The sequence below is a fragment of the Melospiza melodia genome, chromosome 16, assembly GCF_035770615.1.
Source record: "Melospiza melodia melodia isolate bMelMel2 chromosome 16, bMelMel2.pri, whole genome shotgun sequence".
In the NCBI taxonomy this organism is placed as follows: domain Eukaryota; kingdom Metazoa; phylum Chordata; class Aves; order Passeriformes; family Passerellidae; genus Melospiza; species Melospiza melodia.
This window is the reverse complement of record NC_086209.1, coordinates 4392151-4415083: the sequence shown is the minus strand read 5'-3', so window position 1 is coordinate 4415083 and position 22933 is coordinate 4392151. Positions and strand designations below refer to the sequence as shown.

Here is a 22933-nt window from a genome sequence, read left to right as displayed (position 1 = left end):
GAATATTCACCTGAGCTCCCCTCCTCTCTGTAAATGTGCAGCCAGGCTTGCCCTGCCAACAGGCAGAGAGGGGCAGGTGCACCCAGTGCTCTGAATCCTGCTCTTGTCCTGCATTTTGTGGAGGAATTGATGAAATGGAGTCACCCTGATGGCAGAGGGCCAGAGGAGGCAATACCTGCCTCTTTTCCTTTGTTTGCCAGTTTGCCCCTGAGCAGATCCCACATCTCCTGCTCCTCTCCCTCCCCGCCAGCCGCTTCCCCCTCCTCTGAGCTGATCCTGTAGCAAAGTGACTCAATCATGCTATTTGTGGCACAACAGTCATTTTTTTCCAGCAGGCTCTGATGTCAGAGAGCAGGGAAGGATGACATCCTGGCAGGCCCCTGCCTTCAGCAAGTGTTCCAGGGACCAGCAGGACCAGGCTCAATCCCTGGACCAGACCCCAGGGTCCCAGTGAAGGCACGCCCAAGTCATGAGGAGCTCCTGACCACTGTGAGAACAAGAGCAGGCTCCAGATAACTTGTTTGCACGAGTAAATGAAGCCCTGTAACCCATTGTGAGAGCTGGGTGTCAGAAAAGCATATTCTTCTTGGTTTTGGTGGAATTAGCAAATTAAAGGTTGAAGGAATTGCAATCCAGCTCCATCTCAGGGAAGCATTCCATACAAAAGCTTACTCCAAAATTAATTCCCACCAGGCTCACATTAATAGCTGGTTGCCAGGTCTCCAACAAAAGGAATGAATAAACAGCAGCAGTGATGCTGGGATGCAGGACTGGTGTTTCCTACCCCCTTCCCCAAGCAGTTACCAGATGGCACAAACCCCAGAAAGCCAAAGAGAGCCCTGAGCCAGCCCAGAGGGCAGCCCCAGCTCTGCAGGCACGGTGGGATGGGAGGATGCAGGAGGTGTGACCTGGCACTGGGATGGGAGGATGCAGGAGGATGCAGGAGGATGCAGGAGGTGTGACCTGGCACTCACCTGGCCCCTGAGCACCTTGCTGGAGTGAGAAGTGCCTGTGGAGCACAGGAGGGTGTTCACCCACAGTGTGAAACTGGGGAGTGCTAAAATGATGTGAAAATCCTACAAAAGAAAGGGAGGCTTGAAGGTGCTACCCACAAAGACAAAGCTGCTGAGTGGTGGAGAGAGGTGGATAAAACAGTGAGGAAAATCTGAACAGCACTGGCTGAATTTCATATGTTTTTCCACCTAATAGAAAAATACATTAATTTTTTTTGTCAGAAATTGCATCAGTTCCATCAAGTTTTAAATAAAAAATCAGGGAGAATTTTTTTTCATTTAAGAAAAACCATGTCAGTGCATGTTGATGTTTCACTTAGGTCAATATTTCCCTCACTCTTACAAGCTGCTTTACAACCACCATTGATGTTTGAGTAACAGAATTACCAAGGCTTCCTCTGGACCTCCAGACATTGTCTGGAGCCCTGCCCCAATATTCAATAAGCTTTACATTATCACACATTCCAGCTCTGCATTGGTCTGGGATTTTTATTTCCTTGCCCAGACCATGCAGCATCCATTTGGTAGTGAAACAAGTCGGCACTTGTCAAGTGCTGATGTCACCAGCATTTTGCTGTCTGTTTTCAGAGACCTAAAAATAGCAACCACTGTAACAATGCTGAAATTCTAGTGTGGTAATTGGGGAATCATATTTGAAACCAGCTTTAAAACACCCTTCAGGGAAATCTTGGAGCCGTTTGGTGTCGTTCTAATTAGAGGATTTTTGGCTAAGCAGGTGATGTGAGGAGGCCAGGCTGCCTCCATGGGCTGGTGGGGAATCTGGGGTGTTGGGAAGCAGGCATTCCTCCCTGGAATCTGGGGTGCTGGGAAGCAGGAATTCCTCCCTGGAATCTGGGGTGTTGGGAAGCAGGCAGGGAGCAGCGTGGACCGTGCCTGGCTGGCGAGGAGCCCAGGCAGTGTAAACTGAGCAACTGGAGAAGTGCAGAGGAATTGGGTGGTGGTGGAGGCTAAATCCTGTGTGGAGGGAAGGAGGGATCTCCTCCTGCGAAGCTGGGGGTGGTGCTGGAGAACGTGTGCATGTGTGAGGTGGGGGTTTTTATTCCCGGCCCTGGTGATGTAACGAGGTGTGCTTGAGGGATGAGTCAGCTCAGGAGCACGCCGAGGTGCCAAGGCAGCACCGTGGGGCTCCGAGCCCAAGGAATGCTCTCCTGGGGAGGCAGAACCCTCTCATCGGTGTAAAAAATCCCTTAAAGCAAGAGAGATAGAACTGCCATGCTTCAAACAACTCAAAATGTCTTAAACTGAGAGATGCTGGGTGTATCTGCTTTGGCAGTGCCTCATTTCTGCTCTCTGTGGTGACTTTTCACCATTCAGCTGCTCCTGGGGCCACCAACCCTCTCACTGCTGACCCTTGGTGGGCAAAGCAGCAGCCAGGACATCCCTCTGGCTCATCTGGCATTGTGGAGCAGCACAGGGTGATGTCAGACATCCCACCTGATGGCCCATGGCCCAAGGGATGCTAGGCAGCAGCCAGGACATCCCTCTGGCTCACCTGGCATTGTGGAGCAGCACAGGGTGATGTCAAACATCCCACCTGCTGGCCCATTCAGCCCTGGGGACACTGTCATATTGTCACAGCCTCCTGTGCCACCCCAGAGCCTGCCCTGCCTGCTCCCCATGGCTGGGGCTCCTCCTGGGGGCTTCTCCAGAGCCCCCATCCCCAACCTGCCCCTTGATCAGGATCCAGCCCTGGAAGTGCTGCATTGCCCAGGTCCCAGCCTGGGGTTATTTAGCTTTCCAATCAGTAGAAACGTTTCTTCTGCTCCTGTCTCACTTGGAGATGCTGTCTGCAGCCATGTCCTTGTTTTCTCCATGGGTATTTGTTGATTTTCCACAAGAATCTGGCCTGATGGGTTAAGACAGGAGTTTTTAACACAGAGGAGTTTTTTTTCTGTGCTGAGACCACTGAGCAATTTTCTTCTCCCATCTCACAGGCCAGCAGGGAAGAAATCTACTATTTTTGCTTCCCTTTCCCTCCCTGAGAGAGTTTTCTCTGGAAATGTGAGAGATGATTCAGGCTCTACCCTGCCTCTGGGAGCTCTGCCTGCTCCCTCTGCAGGTTAGGCAAAGGCAGCAGAAATCTCCCCTGTGGCAGCTAGGGTGCAAAAAGTTGGACTCACATCCATCCATCCATCCATCCATCCATCCATCCATCCATCCATCCATCCATCCATCCATCCATCCATCCATCCATCCATCCTCCATCCCCTTGGAGCTAGTCCTGAAGCCTTGTTCTGCTCCCACCCCCAAGCCTTGCCTTGGGTCAGCTCCTTAGCACAAAGATGTGGAGGTTGAAGAAAAATTCATTAGGTAGGTGAGAGTGTTTAATTAAGAGCTCAGCTCCCCAGCTGAGGTTAAGGATAGAGCCTCTCCTGCATTTCTGTCTCCTAGGGTTGGGACGATGGATTTAACAGGAAACACTTAAAGAAAGCTTAATAATATGAAATTTCTCAATAATCTTAGAAGATGTGGAAGAAATTGGAGCTTACTAAACCAGGACAAAGCAGCAAAGCCAAAGCTGCTCCTCCATCCTTGACATCCTTGCATCTTTGCAAGAACAAAGGCTAGCACCCTCCTGGCTGGAATTGCTGCCTGTGCTGCATCTCCTATGAGTCTGAGTTGTTTATTAGCAGAAACAGAGGTCAGGCAGCATCCACTGTCTCCTGAGGCAGCACCTCTTCATCTTCCTGCATGTCCTGCCCAGCCACCACTCTTAAGCCTGTTCCTGGGCTTTGCCTGTTCTTTGCCACCTCCCATAGGTTTGTTTTGCTGTTTTATTAATGCAACTTGTGCCAGCCTGATGCTCTTGAAGGGAGATACCTCTGTTAAGTGCAAGTCACTGATATCTGAAACTCAAGTGTAGGAAAAGAACACTTTTAAAGGTGTTCCACCAGTCTCTTGTCCCCCAGATCAGCTGGAAGCTGGCCAAATGCATGGAGCATTTGGGATGGAATAAAGGGGCAGAAAAACAAAACCTTGCAGTTTTGTACTCTGCCAGGGTGGAAAAATGGTTGGTTAAGAGGAGTGGTACCCTAAGCACTGGTTTAGAAAAGCTTCCTTTTCCTCTCCCATCTGAGTGCAGTGCACATTGTTATTTATCAAAGGATGCCTATGCAAGCACAGATGCTTTTGGAAACAGAGTGACCTTAGCAGGACTGTGCCAAGGCTTGTGGAGTCAGTTTTAGGCAAACGGACACGAGGGGAAAATATTCCATATCCTTGCCTTGCTCTTGGTTCAATCATGACCTCCAGGAGTTTGCAAAGATCAGGCTGTGTTAAAAGAATGGCAAAATTCACCACGGGTTTATAAATCCCTCCAGGCCCTTGGAAGTTTGTGCTTACTGCCAGGCAGAAGGTGACATTTGCCAGCATGTTTTTTATGACTGACTTTGAGAATGTACAGAATAAGAACTCGGTTTTGGTTTTATTCCCATGTTTAGCAAAACAGTAATTTTGCCTCTCTTTCTACTCTTAGTCACCAGAATTCCCGAAGGAGTCTAACTTGCCCCATGGGGCGAGCCTGAATAAGTCCTGCAGAACCTGAGCTTCCATCCCTTCTCCTCATTGCTGCAAACTGCTGGGAGCTTTGGGAGCCTGCATCCCCAGGGGATGGGAGCATCTTTAGCTTCTCAGGAGATCTGGAATCCAGAAAGTTGTAACCAGAAACTTAAATGTTTGTCTTTGGCTGTGAGGGTGTTTGTGTTAGTCCCTGCATCATGGCACTTCATCTATAGCAGGGAAATAGGGTGAGGTGTTTGCTGGCTGTGTCTCTCCTGGAATTAGAAAGGCAGTGGTGGGGGGATTTGTGTTGTTCCCTTCCTGTTCTCAGCCATACTGAGTTTTAGTCAGTGTCCTTTCCAAGCCAAAGGTGTCAGGGAGTATTCCTGGACACTGAACATCAGTGTCCTCCACAGTCAGTTTGTTTCCTGGCTTTGCTCTGTCTCTAAAACAGTCCCGTGGGCATCTCCAGTCAGAGCCCAGCAGAGGCTGGTGACCATTCCCAACAGGCTTTCTGCAGCCAGACCCTTTTCTGTGGGGTAGAAATTGAAGAGTAGACCAAGACTGTTCCATGCCAGTTGACACTGCCCTCAGAAACCAATGCCAGGCATTTTTAATTTGCTGGGATAGACACAGTCACGATGCAGAAGTTTATTTTGTGACAATGAGCTTTAAGGGAAAAGCCCCCCACTCACTTTAGCAATGCCTCAAAGGTAATGGTCTTCTGTCTTCCACTCAATCCTCCTTAGAAAGCCTGGGCTGGCTGCTTCTGCAATCAGGCCACATTTTTGGGAAGTAATCCTTTACCCCTCACACTTGTGGCTGGTGAGCTCAGTTCTCCCAACACGCTGGAGATGATGCTGGGATTAATGGGTGGCCAAGGGCTCTCAGAGCCTGCAGCAGAGGGAGATGTGGCTGGGGCAGGAGCTGAATGTGCAGCTCTCCTGAAGGTGCCCAGCACCAGGGTAAGGAGGAGATGGAAAGGAGACCCTGGACTGCAGCAGGGTTTAATGGCAGCTTCTATGCTGCTCTATGCCCGTGCACTTATATAATCATTCTGAATAAGACAGAAGAAGCCATTAATAAGTAAACAGTGATGAGGAGGATCAGAGGGGGAATGAAATGGCTGGTGGTGTTCATGTCAGAGAACTGAAATATTTGTGGAGAACTGATGGTTTGCAGCAACCTGAGTGCTCCCTTTTGAGCTGCAGCTGTGCTGGGGCCATGCTCTGCTGCTGCCAGGCTCGGTGCAGAGCAGCAGGCGAGGCTGCACCACCCTCCCCATGCCAGCATCTGCTCTGGCCATCCCAGCTTCAAGAGGGCAGAGCTTTTCTCATTGTAACAATCAGACATTCAGACCTAGCCCTGTGTGACTTAGAGCTCTATGGATGTTTTTCTAGAGGTGGTCTCTACCTCTCCTGGGAGCAAGGGTGCCCTCCAGGGTGAGGTATCCTGACTGATCCACTCACAATACAGGCAGAGAAGGGCATCTCCATCAGCCTGCCCGAGCTGCCCAACATCTCATCCATGTCCCTTTTCTCCTTTTTCTCTTTTTATTTTTCTGTGAGCTGCACGGTGCTTTCTCCACAGCAGTGTCCCCCCAGATGACCCGTGTTTGCCTGCCAGCTGTGCACTGGAGTAGCAGGGCACTCAGGCTTTGGCTACTTGGATGGCACAACCGCCTACAGACCTCAGGAGACACAATTAGAACCAAGGGCATGGATGTCTTTTTTTTTGTAAGGAAGGAGCTGTAAATGTTGTGAGGGGCTGGCCCCGAGGCCTGTGGGGTGGGCAGGGGCTGGGGGAGGCCAGGGGAGCTGCAGGGTGCTATGGTGGTGGCCAGGCTCATTGTGGAAGGCGCTGGACGCTTCGCTGAGCGCGCGGCGCGGGAGAGCCACTCCCTCCACGGGCAGTGTCTCCGTGAATCGCCGTCAAAGCAGATGAAATTTCACACCACACAAATTTCTGAATTTAAAAGGGGAGGGAGGTGGGTAGAGAAGCAGGAGAGGAGGAGGGGGAGGGAGAAGATGCGGGCTGGCCGGGCGCCAGCGCCTCATGCTAGCGCCACGGGGAAGGTGGCATCCTTCCCTGGCGTTCCCTCTGGTCCCCGCGCTCCCTGCTCCCTTTCACTGTGCTCACGTCTTCTGGAGGCAGTGTGCTCTGTCTAGAGCTGTTTACAGGATGATGGTTTGTTCCCTGTCTCTTCATCTCCCTGCTCACTGAGTGAGTATCCTCCCCTCTGCTTTCCCTCTTTTAACCTTTCATTCTCCTCCAGCTCTTCCTCTCCACGCTGCTTTACCCCATGCGTCCCCTGATCCTCCTCCTCCCTTCCCTTACCCTCTCCTCTGTCCTGTGCTCTGTGCTCTCTGCTCTCCTCTTTGTCATCTCCACTCCTGCCTTCCCTAGCTGTGCTCATGCCATCATCTCTCCTCATTTTTCCACCTCTTACTTTCCTTCCACCCTGATTTTCTCTTAAGCCTGTTGAGACAGGAGCTCCTGAGGGTCACCCCCCTCATCCATCCCCTATCCTGTCCTCCCCATGCAGTCTCCCACGCGCCAAGCAAACCTATCTCTTCACACAACAGCTCAGAGTCTATCAAGGTAGTACATTTATACCCGTGAAAGAATGAGGCAAAGGTTGGTCCTGTGGCCTTCTGCACCAGAGGAGGCACATGCTGTGACCCCAAAATGTCACTGGGGTGGCAGAGATTTGCTCATGCTCCCCTTTGACTGCAAGAGGTGTGTGAAGCCTTTTATCCCTCCATGAGTCCCACCTGTCCCACACAGCCACCAAAGCAGCTGGAGAAAGCTCTCCTTGGCCCCTCTAGGAGCAGGTGAAAGTTAACTCTTCAAGCAGGGTCTATCAAAGGGAAGTTGGTGTCATAAGATCATAAGATCTGAAGTCTAAAGAATCAAACATCTCCATCCTCTCTGGGATACACATCTTGCTTTACCCCAAGCTGGGTTGGTTTATCAGGGTTTAGGAAGCCCAGAGGCAGGACCTGAGCTGGATCTGGTGCCCCAGACCAGCTGTCTCTTGAATCTTGTTCCACCTAGGCCCCCACACCTGCTGGTTCTGCAGTGCTGGTGTCCCCAGGCTGGGCAGTCACTGCAGGTGGAATTCTCTGGACAAGCAGGTGGCTACAGCCTGGCACAGCTGGGGATGGCTGTGCCACCTCTGCTCAAAAACCACAGCAAAGCCTGACATGGTTCCCATTTTACCTGCCCAAGCAGCTTTACATGGGCAGATCACCTGGAGTTTGGGATCTGCATCTAACTGGGGTATCTCTGGAGGATGCTGAGCCACACAATGTGGGTACAGCTGCCCTTTAATTGCAAAGAAAGAAATTATCTGGCTTTTTGAGGACAAATGTCCTCTTAATCTTGTTTTTCTCCTTTCTGTCCTACCTGTCCCTTCCTTTTGAATCAACAGGGCTAAATTCTGCCCTGATGTAAATCTCTGCTGATACAAATTGGTGTGATCTTGCAGAAATCATTGGCGTGGCTGTGGATTTATGCCAGCTGCCAGCGTGAGCAGGGTTTGGTGCATGGAGTGTGGCAGCCATATCTCACTGTGTCACGCTCTGCATTTCCAACCAGCACTGCAGGTGATCAGCAAATCCTGGCGAGAGGGTCCCTGTGTGAGCAGAGCAGCCTGCATGTCCTTCCTGCAGCCAAGCCAGCCAGCCAGGCTGCGATTTTGGGATGGACACTATGCAAAGGTTTTTTAGCCCACGGGGGCTCCACAAATGGGGTGGAAAATTTTCATTTAATACATTTTTTTTGCATCTCACACTTTAGGGAAAACGAGGAAGCGCGTTTGTGGCCACGATTTCCCAGGGGTGCAGCATAATCCAGGGAGTGGATGCTGTGTGCAGCACTGGGGGATGACTCATCCCACTCCTTGCTCCCTGCGCCGGCCACCGTGGACTCTGCGCCTCCCACCTTGGCCTTTCCTGCCAAGGTTGAGCTCCCCTTTTTGCTTCCCCCCAGCACCCCAATGCCCAGTTACCCCAGCACAGCAGCAGGATTAGGGTGGGACAGGCTTTGTGTTCCCAGCTGCCCTGCTGAAGCTGCCCAGCTGGGAGGATGTGAAAGCAATCCACGCAAGGGCAAGGCTGCGGTGGTAATTTTTTAAGTGGTTCCTGTCCTGTTGTCCTTCTCCCCCCTCAGAGGTTTCTCCTCCACCCCAAATCCATCACAGATGAAAGGGTTAAGAGCTCGCCTGGGCCCCCTGCTCGGAGAGAGGGCAGTTGCAGTGTTGTATCTAGACCCAGTGAGGATATATATAAATTCCCTTCGTCTCTTCGGATCTATTTATAGCACGGCAGGCAGTGGCAAAGGCTCTCCTCAAGGCTTCATCTCCTACAAACAGACTTCACAGACAGCAGAGAAGATAAATTTAGCACACGAGATTTCTTAAAGAGCCAGCAGCTCTGCGGGGCTGCCAGCCTGCCCTGCCACAGCCCCTGCCCCGATACCCCCACTGGGGCAGCCCTCTCCCACCTTCTGTCCTCCCACATTCTTCCCCCCTCCTCCCCATTTCCAATTTTATGCCCAGCTTCTCCCATATTCTCCCCCTTTCTGGTCTCTTTTTCTACCATTGATGTTTTTTGCTTTCGCTTTTTTTTTTTTTTTTTTCCCATCTCTTTCACTGGTTCACCATCTCATCCTCCCTGCTTTCTTGTTTTTTTTCTTTTTTCCCCTCTCTTTTCTCTCTCCCAGGCCACAGGGCTCAGAAGATAAAGCTTTCTAGTTAACAGTTCACTGGTTATGCCTACATAGTAAAAAATGTGTAGCTTGATTAATGCCTTCCAGATGGTTAATTGAAAAAATAGGGGGAGAATGCAGCAATCTCTCCCCCCTTCTCCAGCACTCTGCACACATCCATTGCACGGGGAGAAGACTGCATCAAAGGGTGAGGGGAGCAATAGATCTGAGAAACAGGGGCAGCCTGTAAACTCCAGGGCGCTGTTGCCATGCTGGGGAGTTAACTCTGTCCCTGCCTCTCATGCCCACATCTGTGCCAGCCCCAAACCCCCCATCCCAGAGATGTACAATATATTGTACAAAAATATTCCATCCTGTACAACACACACACACACACACACACACACACACACACACCCTCCTGGCATCCTCAGCTGAACCTCCCTGCTCTGTGTCCTCCCCATGCTCCATCACCCCAGAGCAGCAGCCACCCTCATCCTCTCCCCATATTTATTTTGTGGGGGGATGCACACAAACCCACACACATCCCCCAAGTGTCTTTGATGACCACACCATGATTTGTGCACAGGTAGTGGGGCTGTGGAGCAGGGGTCTCTGCCAGAGCCCTCTGGGGTTTTGGGTTTTGGGTTTGGCAGTGCCAAAGTGGGCACAATGGGGATGGGGGGCTGTGATAAGGGGGTTTGGGGCAGTTTGTGAGGGAAGGGGGGTGATGATGGCAATAGGTCGGTGCTGGGTGATGGAGCCAATGCATCCCCAGCCCCACACACACACACGTGCCTGCTCTCTCCCTGTTCCACGCTGGCAGCCTCTCCTCTCCTGTCCTCTCCTCTCCCCCCAGCCGGGGCTGTGCCTCCTCCCGGGTTCTTTGTCTCTCTCCAGGGAGAGGCAGAGCGGGCACACGGGTGCCTCCCCAGCCCGTTGATAGAGATGCTGCCTTGCTGACGTGAGTCACGGAGGGTTTGTGCCGTGCCACTGGGGGTGAGCAGCGCCAGCCCCCCGCCCTGCACACCTCCCACCCCGGATCTCCCTGGTTTCCAGGGAAACAGCGGCCCCAAATGCTGCCTGACTTTCACTTCTGCCTTTCATTTCTCCTTTCATTCCTTTTTCTTTTTGCTAAGAAAAAAAAGCAGACACAACAAATTTATTTGGTTTTAATTTTATGGTATTTTTGTCCCTCTTTCCCTTTCAGGATCACCACCACGGCCGCCTGCATGATGGACCTGCGGAGGTACCCGCTGGACCAGCAGAACTGCACGCTGGAGATTGAGAGCTGTGCGTATGCCTCGGGCACATCCCCTGCCACACGGTGCCACCTGATGCCACCCGCTCCTGGGGATGCCCCCAGGGCTGCCACAGCGCCGCGCTCCTCACCCATGGGGGAAATTCCCGGGAAAACAGAGCTCTAGCAGCAGGCTGGGCGTTAAAACCAGTCCAGGAGGGTGGGGAAGCATCCCTTAGCCTTAAGGAAGCTGTCCTTGCTCATGGCTGGCTCCATTCTGTGTGGGAGGTGGCACCCAAGCCCTCATCCCTGCCTGGATGTTCCCTGGATGCCCATGGAAATCCTCTTCCAGCTGTGCTGGCAGAGCAGGTCCAGCTCTCCCTGATAAAAATGCACGGCAGGTTCCATCCAGGGCTGTCCAGAGCAGCAGAAATCCCTGTGCAGCCTCAGGGGGATTGTCTGGGAGCTGCTCCTTTCATCAGGGAGGGATCTGGGAGCTGCTCCTTCCACCAGGGAGGGATCTGGGAGCTGCTCCTTCCATCAGGGAGGGATCTGGGAGCTGCTCCTTCCACCAGGGAGCTCCCACAGCACCTTGGCTGGGAGCTGCCCTCCCCATCCCATCCATGCAGGGTCAGGGGATGGAAGTGAGGTCCTGCTGCATGCACCAGTGCCAGAATGTAATTTTTGTCATTTCTGCCACTCCTCAGCAGTTTGGGAGCAGTTTACAGTAGAACCAAGCAAACAGAAGGCAGGGAATTACCCACAGTTCCCCGTGTTGTGATTTTGTTCTTAATGGGTCATGTCAAGCCAATTTGTTCATCAAAGCTACATTTCCTCACAGTATTCCTGAGACCCAGGCCGAGATGAGGAGATCCAATTGTTTCCTCCCTCAGAGCTTTTGTGCTTTACACATTTGCACATTCTCAATCTGCAGGGCTTCATTTTCTTTGCTTCCACTTCACTCTGGAACATCAATCAGGACTGGATTATAAAACCCATGTATTTTGAAAAACAAAACTGACCCAAACCTCAGAGAAAAAGCTCTTTTCTGATGCAGGGGTGCTGGGTGTGGGAAGCAGCTGGGGGCTCTTACCTGTAGGAGATAAGCACTGCCTGTTGATCCCATCCCTCCACCCCAAAAATAACCCTCACCACGTACACCCTGCCTATCTGTATGCCAGGATCCAACAAAAACCTGATGAGGCAGGCTGCAAACAGACTGCTAATCTGACATTTTAAGACGTCACATCAATACTTTTCGATATTTCAGATGGAAATGACTTGTCTTTGTGAAAGTTCGTTTACTTTTTAGAAGTAAAATGGAAATTTGGTTTTCTCTTTAAAGCTAGAAATCAAAGTGAAGCATTTATTTTTAGACCAAGCAACCTTTCCCTTTAGAAACACTTTTTAAAAATGGCTTCATGAAAAACACGCTCGATTTCATATTGCATAATGCCATAATAAAAAAAAATTAAAATACAGAAATTGGTACCCAACACCAGCAGGTCATAGAATAAATGGAATAGAGCTAGTTAACTGTGAGATCTCCTAAAATTAGTTACTGCAATTTGACATTTTCATTGCTGATCAGGAAGTAAATCTGAAGTCAGTGCTGTTAAATTTGTGGATGATGAAGATAGCGGCGTGCGGGGCTTCGCTGGCTGCGCATTCGAATCCTCCCCAATGGGAATCCATCCGGAAGGAGCTCAGTTCAGTGAGCCCTGGGCTGTGAGCAGGGCTGCAGGGCCATGCCCAGGGGCTGCAGCCACATGGGGAGCTCAGGGAGGCTCCGTGGCTCTGGCAGGAAAGGCTGGAGCAAGCCCTGTTATATAAACCAGGGGAGCTGTGAGTCAGAGCTCGGCATTGATTGGCCTCTGAACGTGTCACTGAGAGGGGGAAACGGGCTCTGGCTGGGTTTGGGTGCCAAAATTTAGGGAGGAAGCTGAGAAATCAGAAGGGGTTGAGGGAAGATGCTGAAAAGTGGTTCAAGGGCTGGAGCAGATGTTGTGCAGTGAGTGAGAAACCTCAACAGCTCAGTGTGGTTTGTTTGCTGCTAAGGAGGTGCAGAGTTGAATTGCTCCCAGGCTGGGCTCACCTCTGCAGAGGGGGAATGCTGGGGGGAAAGGGCTTGGGAACCTCCTGGAGAAACTGGGAACAAGCACAGGAGCCTGAGGGTCTGAGCCAGATGAATTCCCATATGAAATCACACACAGTGTTCCTGAGCTGGGAGGGTGTTGGAGCTGCTGGAATCAGCAGGACTGGGGAGGACCTGGGTGTTTCCTGTTGGTTCCAGCCCTGGGGCTGAGTGATGCAAACACACTCCTGTGCACAGGGCTGGTCTGTGAGGAGGATAACCAAGGGTCCTGAAACCCTGGGGGCTCCAAGGTGTGAGGGTTTACAACTCTGGGAGCAGGAACATGCCAGCTGGGGGAGGAGGAGGAGCCCTGGCTTAGCTGATTTCCATCAGAAGCAGAGGTGGCATGGCATTTGGAAGATTGGGTTTGTATTTTGGCACCCATGAGTGAGAGTGCAGGATGTGAGCTTGGAGACTGCACAGTCATCAAATAATTCCGTTTGGGAGGGCACTTCAGGGTGTCCCTAGTCAAGCCTGCAGCTCAAAGCAGGGTCAGCTGTGAGATCAGAGCAGACTGCTGAGCCCTTTGTCCACTCAGCAGCTTCAGGATGACTCTGTCCTCAAAGGCTTGCCTCTGATCTGGGGTAACCCTTAGACCCCAAAGAAGAATTTCTCCTTGGTGCTGCATTCAGCAGCTCCTCACTGCCCTGGTGCCAGGTGCTGGCTGTGGTGGCACTCTGCTGAGTGGCTGTGAGCCTGGCATGGCCTGTGTGCCAGGCTGGGTGGCAGAGCAGGCTGCTGTGCTGCAGTGCAGGTGCGAACACAAGCTGTCTGTGGGCAGCTCATGCTCTGAAGGCAGCCTTGCCCTGAGCTGCACCAAAGCCTGGCCATTTCTTACTGCTCCCAGGAAGCTTCACTGAGAATCTGAGGCCACCCTCGTGCAGCTACAGCCAAAGGGTAGCAAGTGATTTTCAAATTGTGATGAATCCTTGCCCCAAGGACAGGGCAGGGCTGTGGACCTGGCACTGCTGGGTGAAGGGTTTCATGGTTTCATGCCCTGGGCCTCATTCCCCACAAGTCCAGAGCACTTGGGGGCCACATTTCCAGCCCAGGCAGCTCTGTCTGCCAGGTATATTTTGGGGTTAAAGCAAGAAGCTTGGCTGAGTTAGCAAACCCATGACCCTGAAATGTAAGGGATGAATATTTGAGGCTGGCTCTCCTTTCTCTCTTCTCTCATTACTGCTCTTCTCAGCCAGCACTTGGTAAAACAGCCCCCAGCCTCAGAGACTGTTCACTTCTTGGATCTGAATTTTGACTGAAAGGACTTAGAAAAGGGAGGTGCTCTGATCTTCAAACTTCTTTTCAACTGCTGCTGTAGATCTTCTCCTCTCTGGGAATTTTTAATACTGAGCTGCCCTGTTTCCCCAGTCCCACCAGGCTATACTGTGTGGTCTCCCCCTCCTGGTAAAAGGAGGCAGTTTTTGAAAAGCAAAATGCTGTTTTGGTGCATTTGACAGAGGCTCCTGGTGCACGAGTCCCTGTCATGTCAGCCATGGAGATCACATTGTGCAAGTGCAGGCTGGATGGGCCACACCTCACATTTGCTCTGAATTCTAGCCAGAAACTGAAGTTTTCTGGCCAATTTTTCCTCTTCTCCTGGGGACTGTATTGCCAAGCTCAGCTGAAGAAGGAAAGCACATCAGCAGGGAGAGGCTAGGCTTGGTATGGGCTTTCTTTTGGATCCTTTTCCAGATCACCTTATTACAAATGGAGGTGTCCTCTGGTGCAGCCTGTCAGCTCAGCTCTCCCTGTGTGCTCCTTCCTCCCTGCAGATGGTTACACCGTGGATGACATTGTCTTCTTCTGGCAAGGGAACGACTCTGCTGTCACGGGGATGGAGGTGCTGGAGCTGCCCCAGTTCACCATCATTGAGCAGAGGCTGGTCAGCAGGGAAGTGGTCTTCACCACTGGTGAGTCTCTGGGGAAGGGATGCATGGAATGGGCAAACCTGCTGCTGATCCACTGGGCTGAATCCCTCTGGATGCTGGGGCACTAACTTAGGATCTTCACCTTGGGGTTCCTCTAAAAAAAAGGGTCTTCTGCACCCACCAGCTTTGCTTTTTTCTCTTTCTTTCTTTCTTTCTTTCTTTCTTTCTTTCTTTCTTTCTTTCTTTCTTTCTTTCTTTCTTTCTTTCTTTCTTTCTTTCTTTCTTTCTTTCTTTCTTTCTTTCTTTCTTTCTTTCTTTCTTTCTTTCTTTCTTTCTTTCTTTCTTTCTCTTTCTTTCTTTCTTTCTTTCTTTCTTTCTTTCTTTCTTTCTTTCTTTCTTTCTTTCTTTCTTTCTTTCTTTCTTTCTTTCTTTCTTTCTTTCTTTCTTTCTTTCTTTCTTTCTTTCTTTCTTTCTTTCTTTCTTTCTTCTTCCTTCCTTCCTTCCTTCCTTCCTTCCTTCCTTCCTTCCTTCCTTCCTTCCTTCCTTCCTTCCTTCCTTCCTTCCTTCCTTCCTTCCTTCCTTCCTTCCTTCCTTCCTTCCTTCCTTCCTTCCTTCCTTCCTTCCTTCCTTCCTTCCTTCCTTCCTTCCTTCCTTCCTTCCTTCCTTCCTTCCTTCCTTCCTTCCTTCCTTCCTTCCTTCCTTCCTTCCTTCCTTCCTTTTCTTTCTTTTCTTTCTTTCTTTCTTTTCTTTTTTTTTTTTTTTTTTTTTTTTTTTTGTCTGCTTCTCTTCAAAGACTTTCTGGATCATTTTCCCCACTGCAATTTTTCCCGTTTCTTAGTCAAAATAATGACTGAGCTCAGAACCTCTTCAGAAGGTTCTCAGCCTTCATCTGATTTTTTATGTGGTTTACATCTGGGTCTCCAAGCTAATGTAGGTGCAAAAGTAAGGAGAAAATATGTCCATTGAGGAGCAAGTGGGCTATGAAATGATGCAAACCCATCTGTACATGGCAATAAAAAGGTTTGGAGAGAATACCTGGGACGATTCAGATGCTGCCAGCTGGAAAGTTGGAGGGGGTTGGATTTTTGGTTGCTGGTCTGAGGTGGAGTTCACTGCCAAAACAGCACAGCATACACCTGTCAAAAAAAGACTGGTGAAATATTGTGTTCAAGCCATACAGGTGGCACATGGTGGTGAGAGAACAATACCTCCTTTTTTCTTGATGGTTTAAAACTGCTGTTTTCTTGTTACTTTAGCTGCCAGCCAGGATTATACCCATATTTCAGGCTCCTGTGTTGCCTGAGGGACAGAGGTGGGCAGGAGAAATTACCTGGACTTTGTCTCACAGCAATGAAAGAGGCACTGCTTTGTCCCTGTCAAAATTAGCCTGCTGCAGTGGAAGGACTGTAAAGAGTACTTATTGTCCTCACTATCCTCATTAGGTTTGCTAAAAGATTAGGAGGAAGTTGCAACAACTTGAAAATAATAAAAAAGAGACCTTCAGATTAACTAACAGTACTCTATTTGCATATGAATTTGCCCAGTCTGACCATAACCCATTTTTAGAACAGCTTGGGAAAAATATGATTCAGATCTTCATTGCTGTTTGGAGGCAGAGCTGGCACATGAAACATTGGAAAATCATCTTGTGGCACCCAAATATAGGGTTAAAGTCTCCTGTGTAAGCCTCCATCATATTGGCTGGCACCATAACAGCAATTCCAGCACTGAACAGCCATTCTCCCATGATGGCTGATATAATATAATAATGTCACTTAGGTAGAATTTCCTTTCTTCTTAATACTCCGGGGCAACTGAGCAGATTCTGAAGGGACCCCTTGCCAAAGCTGACCAGTCGGCAAAACCAGCTGCAGAAACCAGGAGATTTCTCGTTATTCCTGCCTCTTGAGAACTTTTTCCAAATAAAACTTCAATTCCTAACCAAAGCTCTTTGCACAAATCCAGCCTTGCCCTCCTCTCACCCCACATCCTCCTTTGATGTCTCACTGGCAGGTTCGTATCTGCGCTTATCCCTGAGTTTCAGGATTAAGAGGAACATTGGTTACTTCATCCTGCAGACCTACATGCCATCCATCCTCATCACCATCCTGTCCTGGGTCTCCTTCTGGATCAACTATGATGCTTCTGCTGCACGAGTGGCACTGGGTATGGACCTTTGTGTTGTATTTTGGAGGTGTTTTCTTGAGGGAGATCAGCTGTAACAAAGAAAATCCCTTTTCTTTATGAGGTAGCAATTAGGCAAGTCTGTTAGAGTTGTCATCCCAAATGGACATAATATTTTTTTCTGAGAAAAACTTTAAATTTTCAGTGAGAAGAGTTACTTGTTTTGGTTTTGTTTGTTAGTACTTCCCATACTGGAGTCTGTTTAAGTCCTACCAAAAATGTCCTGGGTGTGAATTTAAACTCTGTAAACAAAAATGCAGATGGTCATTGATTCTCAGGAACGTGGGACCTTGACATGCCCTGAGTTCCTTCACTCTAGTTTGCACTGGTTTTCTTAAGAAGAGAAATCTGGGCACCTCTTTGCCAACAGGTGTGGCAGGAGTGGCCAGTTCCATGATTAATGAGGCTGGATGGCCAAAAAGTTGTATGGGAATGGTTAAAAGATGAAAGAAATAAAGGAAGGGGCATTACACGTTTTTCTGATAGCTCACACCCCATACAGACACTCTCTGCAGGAAAAGACCTTCAAGGCCAAGGGAAATGTGGGACAGCAGTTAAAGTCCAAGCTCTTCTTTGGCACATGCTCCCCTAAATAGGAATGTTTTCCTATAAGAGGGGGGAAAATGAGGTCTTTTAAGCAACAGAAGGGAAGTGGGGGTGGATGGCAGATGAGGGTTTGTAAGGAGGAACAGAAGAAAGGGGGGATGGCTGGTATACGAGAATGGGGCTGTGCAACATGAGGGGAAGTTCCAGGGCAATAGGAGAGGTAAGGAGGAGCAGGGCTGGATCTGAGAGTGGGACAAGGCTTAGAGAGGCAGCTCAGGGACAGGCTGGGTCTTACAGCAAAGCTTGGAGGCTTCAAGCATCTCTAGGAGAATGAGTTTGAGAAGACTCAGAGGAGGGGTGGGTTGTACAAAGGTACAAAGAGGTGATTTGGCTTTGGCTGCTCAGAGAGGCTGGAGCAGGGAGACAGGGAGGGAAGATGAACTTGGTAAATTAAAAGGGTAAGTTGCATTGACAGGAGTGCAATCAGAGAGAGAAGAAAAAGAGACCATGGCAGATATTGTGGAAGCAGAAGCAAGAGGGTGGAGGTTAGATGCACAGCTGTTGAGTTTCTGCTGACATCTGGACTCAAAGGAGAAGACAGAAAAAGAACATTGTAGATCAGAACTGCAACAGCTCTCCCTAAACTATTCCTGACAGTTCTCGACCTAACTTATCCGTAAAAAGCTCCAAAAAAGAAACTCCCCAGCCTCCTCTGGTCACTTTATCTCCAGATTTACCTGCTTGCACAGTCAAAGAGCTCCTCTTTGCCCTAAGTCTCCATTGCAATTTGTCCACTTCTTAATGGAGACATGGAGAACATTCTATCCTCCCTTTCCTTGCCTCAGATTTCTGTATATTTAGACTACTGCCTAAATATAGACCATATTGTGTGCATATATAAATATATCTCCCTTCTGTTTACCCAACTGAAGGCTAATAGTTCTTTCAGTCTTTTATCAGGAATGACACCAAAGCAGAGTGAGGGTGAAGGGGAAATAGGACAAGCAGAGGTTCAGGGTGCACAGAGAGCCATCACTGTAGAGGTGGGGCTGAAACCACAGGAGCAAATTAAGGTCATGGAGAGTATTAGAGCTGCCAACAGAGAGATGAGGAGGAAAAAAGGAGAAAAGAAGATCAGCGAGGTAGTAAGAACAGCTAGAGAAGCAGAGGAAGACTAGGTTGAAGGGGAAGAGTTACCAGCCCCAAAAGAAATGTGAAGGTTTGTTGCTATGTTTTTGGACCTGTCAAAGAGGCAGGTCTGAGGCCACTCTGACAGTCCAGAGAAGGGAAGAGCCTGAGAAGAAGCTGAAGAAGAGGACTGAAGCTGTGAGAGTAATCATAGTGAATCAGGCTTTTGGAATTGAGTAGATGGGGACAAAAGTGTTCATAAAATGCTTATTTAAGATGCAAGAAATGTGAGGAGGCCTAAAAAGGAGAGTGTGAGAACCATGGGAGGAATGTGTCCAAGTGATAATTGATGTAATGAATGGCAAAGCTGGTGAGAGGAAGGTGGGAACTCATGGGGTCAAGGACAGAAGCCTACGAGGCAGGCAATAAAAAGAGAATGCCATGAAGAAGAAATCTCTCCACTCTTTCATGGCATTGGGAACACACAGCAGTTTATAAACTCACGATGCCAAGGATGCTGAGACATTCAGTAGCACACAGTAAAGCCTGATGAGTTCATAAAGGAGAAAAAAAGGAGAAGAGGGTAAAAAAGAGCAAAACTGAATGTTTCCTACCACACTGAGAGAAAGAGGGAAGATCAGGGGGACTTAAAGAAACAGAGATGCTGATCCCCATCATGCTGATGATGGTCAGCTTTGACACTTTCTCCAAGTGTTTGCTGCTGGATCATTTTCTGCAGCAATTTGTGGTGGGCATGTTGGCTTAGGATACTGACAGTTGCACTGCTCCCATCCCTCCTGAGGCTGTCCAGCTGGAAGGAGGGATGTGGGAGCTGAGAACAGCATTCCAGGAAACCATCCCACGTGGGTAACAGAGCACCTGCCCTCTCCTCACAGGGGTCACCACGGTGCTTACCATGACAACCATCAACACCCACCTGCGGGAGACTCTCCCCAAGATCCCCTACGTCAAGGCTATCGATGTTTATCTCATGGGCTGCTTTGTCTTCGTGTTCCTGGCCCTCCTGGAGTATGCTTTTGTCAATTACATCTTCTTTGGGCGAGGGCCGCGGCAGCAGAAGAAGCAGAGCGAGCGTGTCAGCAAGGCCAACAACGAGCGCCACCGCTACGAGGAGAAGAGGGTGAGAGAGCAGGTTTGTCCTCTCCTTTCCTTGTGGCAGGAGAATTCAGGCTCTCCACTGGGTGAGCTGCTGTCTTGGTTTGGAAAGACAGGAGTCTGCTAAGGAAGGCAGGAGTCTCTCCTAAAATGGAGAATGGAAACCCTCCCCACCCCTCCCAATTGTATAAATTTTAAATTAAGGGGCTCTTGGGCAAAAATATGGGAGCAGGAAATAACAGTCCTTTAATAGGGAGGGAAAAAAAGTAAAAGGATAAAATAAACAATGCAGTACACATGAACAACACTGGCAGAGTCAGAACCCAGCCTGACACCCTGTGGGTCAGGGTGCTGGCAGCAGTCCCATTGGAATTGTGGCTCAGCCCTCCTGCAGTGTCAGGGGTGGCTCTGCTGGAGCAGGGACCCTGTAGAGAAGGATGCATTCTTCCTCTGAAGATCCAGTGGAAGGAGAGGCAGCTGCTGTTCCTCTGGGGAATCCAGTGGAGAAGCCGTGCTGGTGTCTCAAAAACCTCTGGATTATATCTGGGTAGGAATGCTTGGCTCCTCCCTCTGGGCTCACATCTCCCAATGGGATGCTGTAGTTCTTATCAGTCATGCAGTGATATTCAATAGCTGTTATCAGCAGATGCCCCCTCCCAAGGGAGGAGTGAATGTGGTAACTCAAAGAGAGAGATAAGGCAAATTGCCGACTTGACAAAGGTAATCTGCCATACAGATGGTAATAGAAAACATCTTGCATTGCAATCTGGAACAGCTGCAGAGCAGTCTTTGTGCTCATCACAAGAGCTGAACCCCAGTTTCCCTTCTCTGGCGGTTACTGGGAATTTTTCTGCCTTGATCATCCTCATCCAGTCGCATCAGAGCCCTCCTCTTGCGTGGGGCAGGTGTAGCCAAAAGTCCCTCTGTGGGTTTTGGTCCTCCTGTGTCAGCAGAATCACACTTCCCCCACTAAAAATTTGCTGCAAGCTCCTTCTACCCCAGCAGCAGAGGTACTCAATGTACCCTCAATGCAGCATGTTCAGAGCTCACAAATGACCCCATCAGGGATATAGTCACCAAACTCTGGGGAAGAAAAGGAACTCCCCAACACCATCTTTTAAGTATTTTTTATTTTATCTATAAGTCAGGTATTACTTTATTCTGGCCAGGATGTTCAGTGGAAATCAGTCAAACCACATGTGATTCTTTACTAGAATTTTCACATATTTATATGTTTAAAAAAAAATCCCCAAAGAAATTCTCATTCTTTGGTTCTGCATTACACAATTCTTAATATTTGATCTCCTATTGGCTATTGATTCCTTCAATGCTATTTTTGGTCCTCATTCTTTGGCTCCCTTATCAATCTTTTCCCAGACTGGGAACCTGCCAGGGGTTTAATATCTGTTAATGTCTCTCTATCTCCTGTGTATCTTCTGGCTACTTCCACCCTGTTGATATTAAGCTCTCAGAATCTGGGAATCTTCTTTTTGTTGATTGAAGCCTCACCCAGTGAGACTCAAACCCTCAATGAACAGAATCTTTTGAAGAGAAACCTCAATTTCCAGCCCCCTTTGGCAAAGGCAAACAAACCCATGACTAAAGTTAATTTTTTTATAAATTATATAATTTCCAACAGTATTGCTCCCCAGAAATCTGTTCAGAATCACCCCTAATGGTACACAGGACACCCAGTATTATATTTGCTGGGAAATGTCCCAGTGAAGGCCGGAATGATGAATCTAACTCCATGTTCTCAAAAGGCTAATTTATTACTTTATAATACTATGTTATATTAAAGAATACTATACTAAAGAATACAGAAAGGATACTTACTCAATGTTAAAAAGATAATAATGAAAACTCGTGACTCTTTCCAGAGTCCTGACACAGCTTGGCCCTGCTTGGCCAAAGAGTCAAAATAACTCACACCAGAATCCAATTGTTAGGAAAATTAATCCACAAATACCAGAGGTTTATGTCCAAAAAGGAGACAGAGGAGTCCTATTTGGCTGTATTCAAACAAAGGAAGAGGCCATGGGACATTCCCCTGGGATCTCTCAACTTTTTGGAGGATGCAGCCTCCTTTTTATCCCAATTTCCTGGGCACATTTCCCTTCTCTCTTTCCCCATTAGCTGAGGTACTTGAGAGGTACAAACTTCCTAGAACACCTGATACCAAAGATTTCCCTCTAATATATAACCCTCCCTTTTAATTTTTAATTCTTACAGAATTTAGGGGGTTTTCATTCCCCATTGTTTCTTTCATCTTTCAATGTCTAATTTCATTTATCAGGAAACCTAAAGTTTATTTGTAAAGGCAAATATCTTTTTCCATTCATCAATCAGTGGAATCCTTCCCCTTGTTTCTTTTATCTGGTTTTATCTACCAGCAGACCTATAGCTTGTTTGTAAACACAAATCTGCTATTCCTCTCACCTATGGGTAAACAATCTCCAAACTCATTCCAAAGGAGCAAAACACAGGAGAAGCAAACAAGATAAGAATTGTTTTCCTTTTCTCTGAGGCTTCTCAGCTTCCCAGGAGAAAAATCCTGGGCAAAGGGATTTTTCCAGGGAATGTGAATGCCACAACCCCTCTGTGTCTGTGTTCCCCGTCCCAGGTTGACCCTTACGGTAACATCCTCCTCAGCACGCTGGAGATGAACAACGAGCTGCTGGCCACGGACATGATGAGCAGCGTGGGCGACTCTCGAAACTCTGTCATGTCCTTCGAAGGCTCAGGAATCCAGTTCCGCAAGCCGCTGGCCTCTCGGGATGGCTTTGGCCACCACCCCACCCTGGACCGCCACGTCCCGCTGAGCCACCACGCCGCCGCCCGCAACCGCGCCAACTGCCGCCTGCGCCGGCGGTCATCCAAGCTGAAGCTCAAAATCCCAGACCTGACAGACGTCAGCACCATTGACAAGTGGTCAAGGATCATTTTTCCAATCACTTTTGGATTCTTCAACCTTGTTTACTGGTTGTACTATGTAAATTGATGCCTGCGGCCTCCGAGAGAGATAATAGGGACAGACACTCAGACAATGACAACACAGGAGTGTTGTGGTCTTTTGGGTTTGGGTTTTACTCTTTACTATCATTGTCATTTATTCCTATGGTTCATTAGATTTATTCTAAGCTTACTCTTCTCTTTTCAGCACATGTAGAACCACGGAGTGTGGGGTGGGGTAAAGGGAGAGAAAGGTATGGGAGGGGGTTTGGTTTCAGGGAGGGATATGTTTGTCTTGATTTTGGTTTCCTGCTGAAGGACTTACACCACTGTACAAAAAAAAAAAAAATCCAAACCAACAAAAACAACAAAAACCAAAAAAAAAAAAGGAAAGAAAGAAAAAAAGAAAAAAAGACAGAAAAAAAAGAAAAAACACACAAAAAAACCCCAAAACCAAGAAAATTAAAAAAAAAAAAGAGGGGGGAGATTTAAAGAAATTGAGTCCAAAACTGGTGGGGGCGAT

The 22933-nt window shown here is 48.8% G+C and overlaps 1 protein-coding gene across 2 annotated transcripts in view; it reads left to right on the top strand.

Annotated features, from left to right (window-relative positions):
• The window catches only part of LOC134425605 (gamma-aminobutyric acid receptor subunit beta-4), an 81357-nt gene extending 58639 nt beyond the window's left edge, over positions 1-22718 (top strand). The window contains exons 5-9 of one of the 2 annotated variants that reach the window (XM_063170350.1): positions 10453-10535; positions 14389-14526; positions 16498-16650; positions 19239-19483; positions 22082-22718. In XM_063170350.1, coding sequence (XP_063026420.1) covers positions 10453-10535; positions 14389-14526; positions 16498-16650; positions 19239-19483; positions 22082-22459 — 997 coding nt within the window. In that variant the 3' untranslated portion in view covers positions 22460-22718. Of the gene's footprint in view, positions 1-10452; positions 10536-14388; positions 14527-16497; positions 16651-19238; positions 19496-22081 lie in introns of both variants that reach the window. The other variant, XM_063170349.1, reaches the window with a different exon arrangement.
• The last annotated feature ends 215 nt before the right edge of the window (positions 22719-22933 follow it).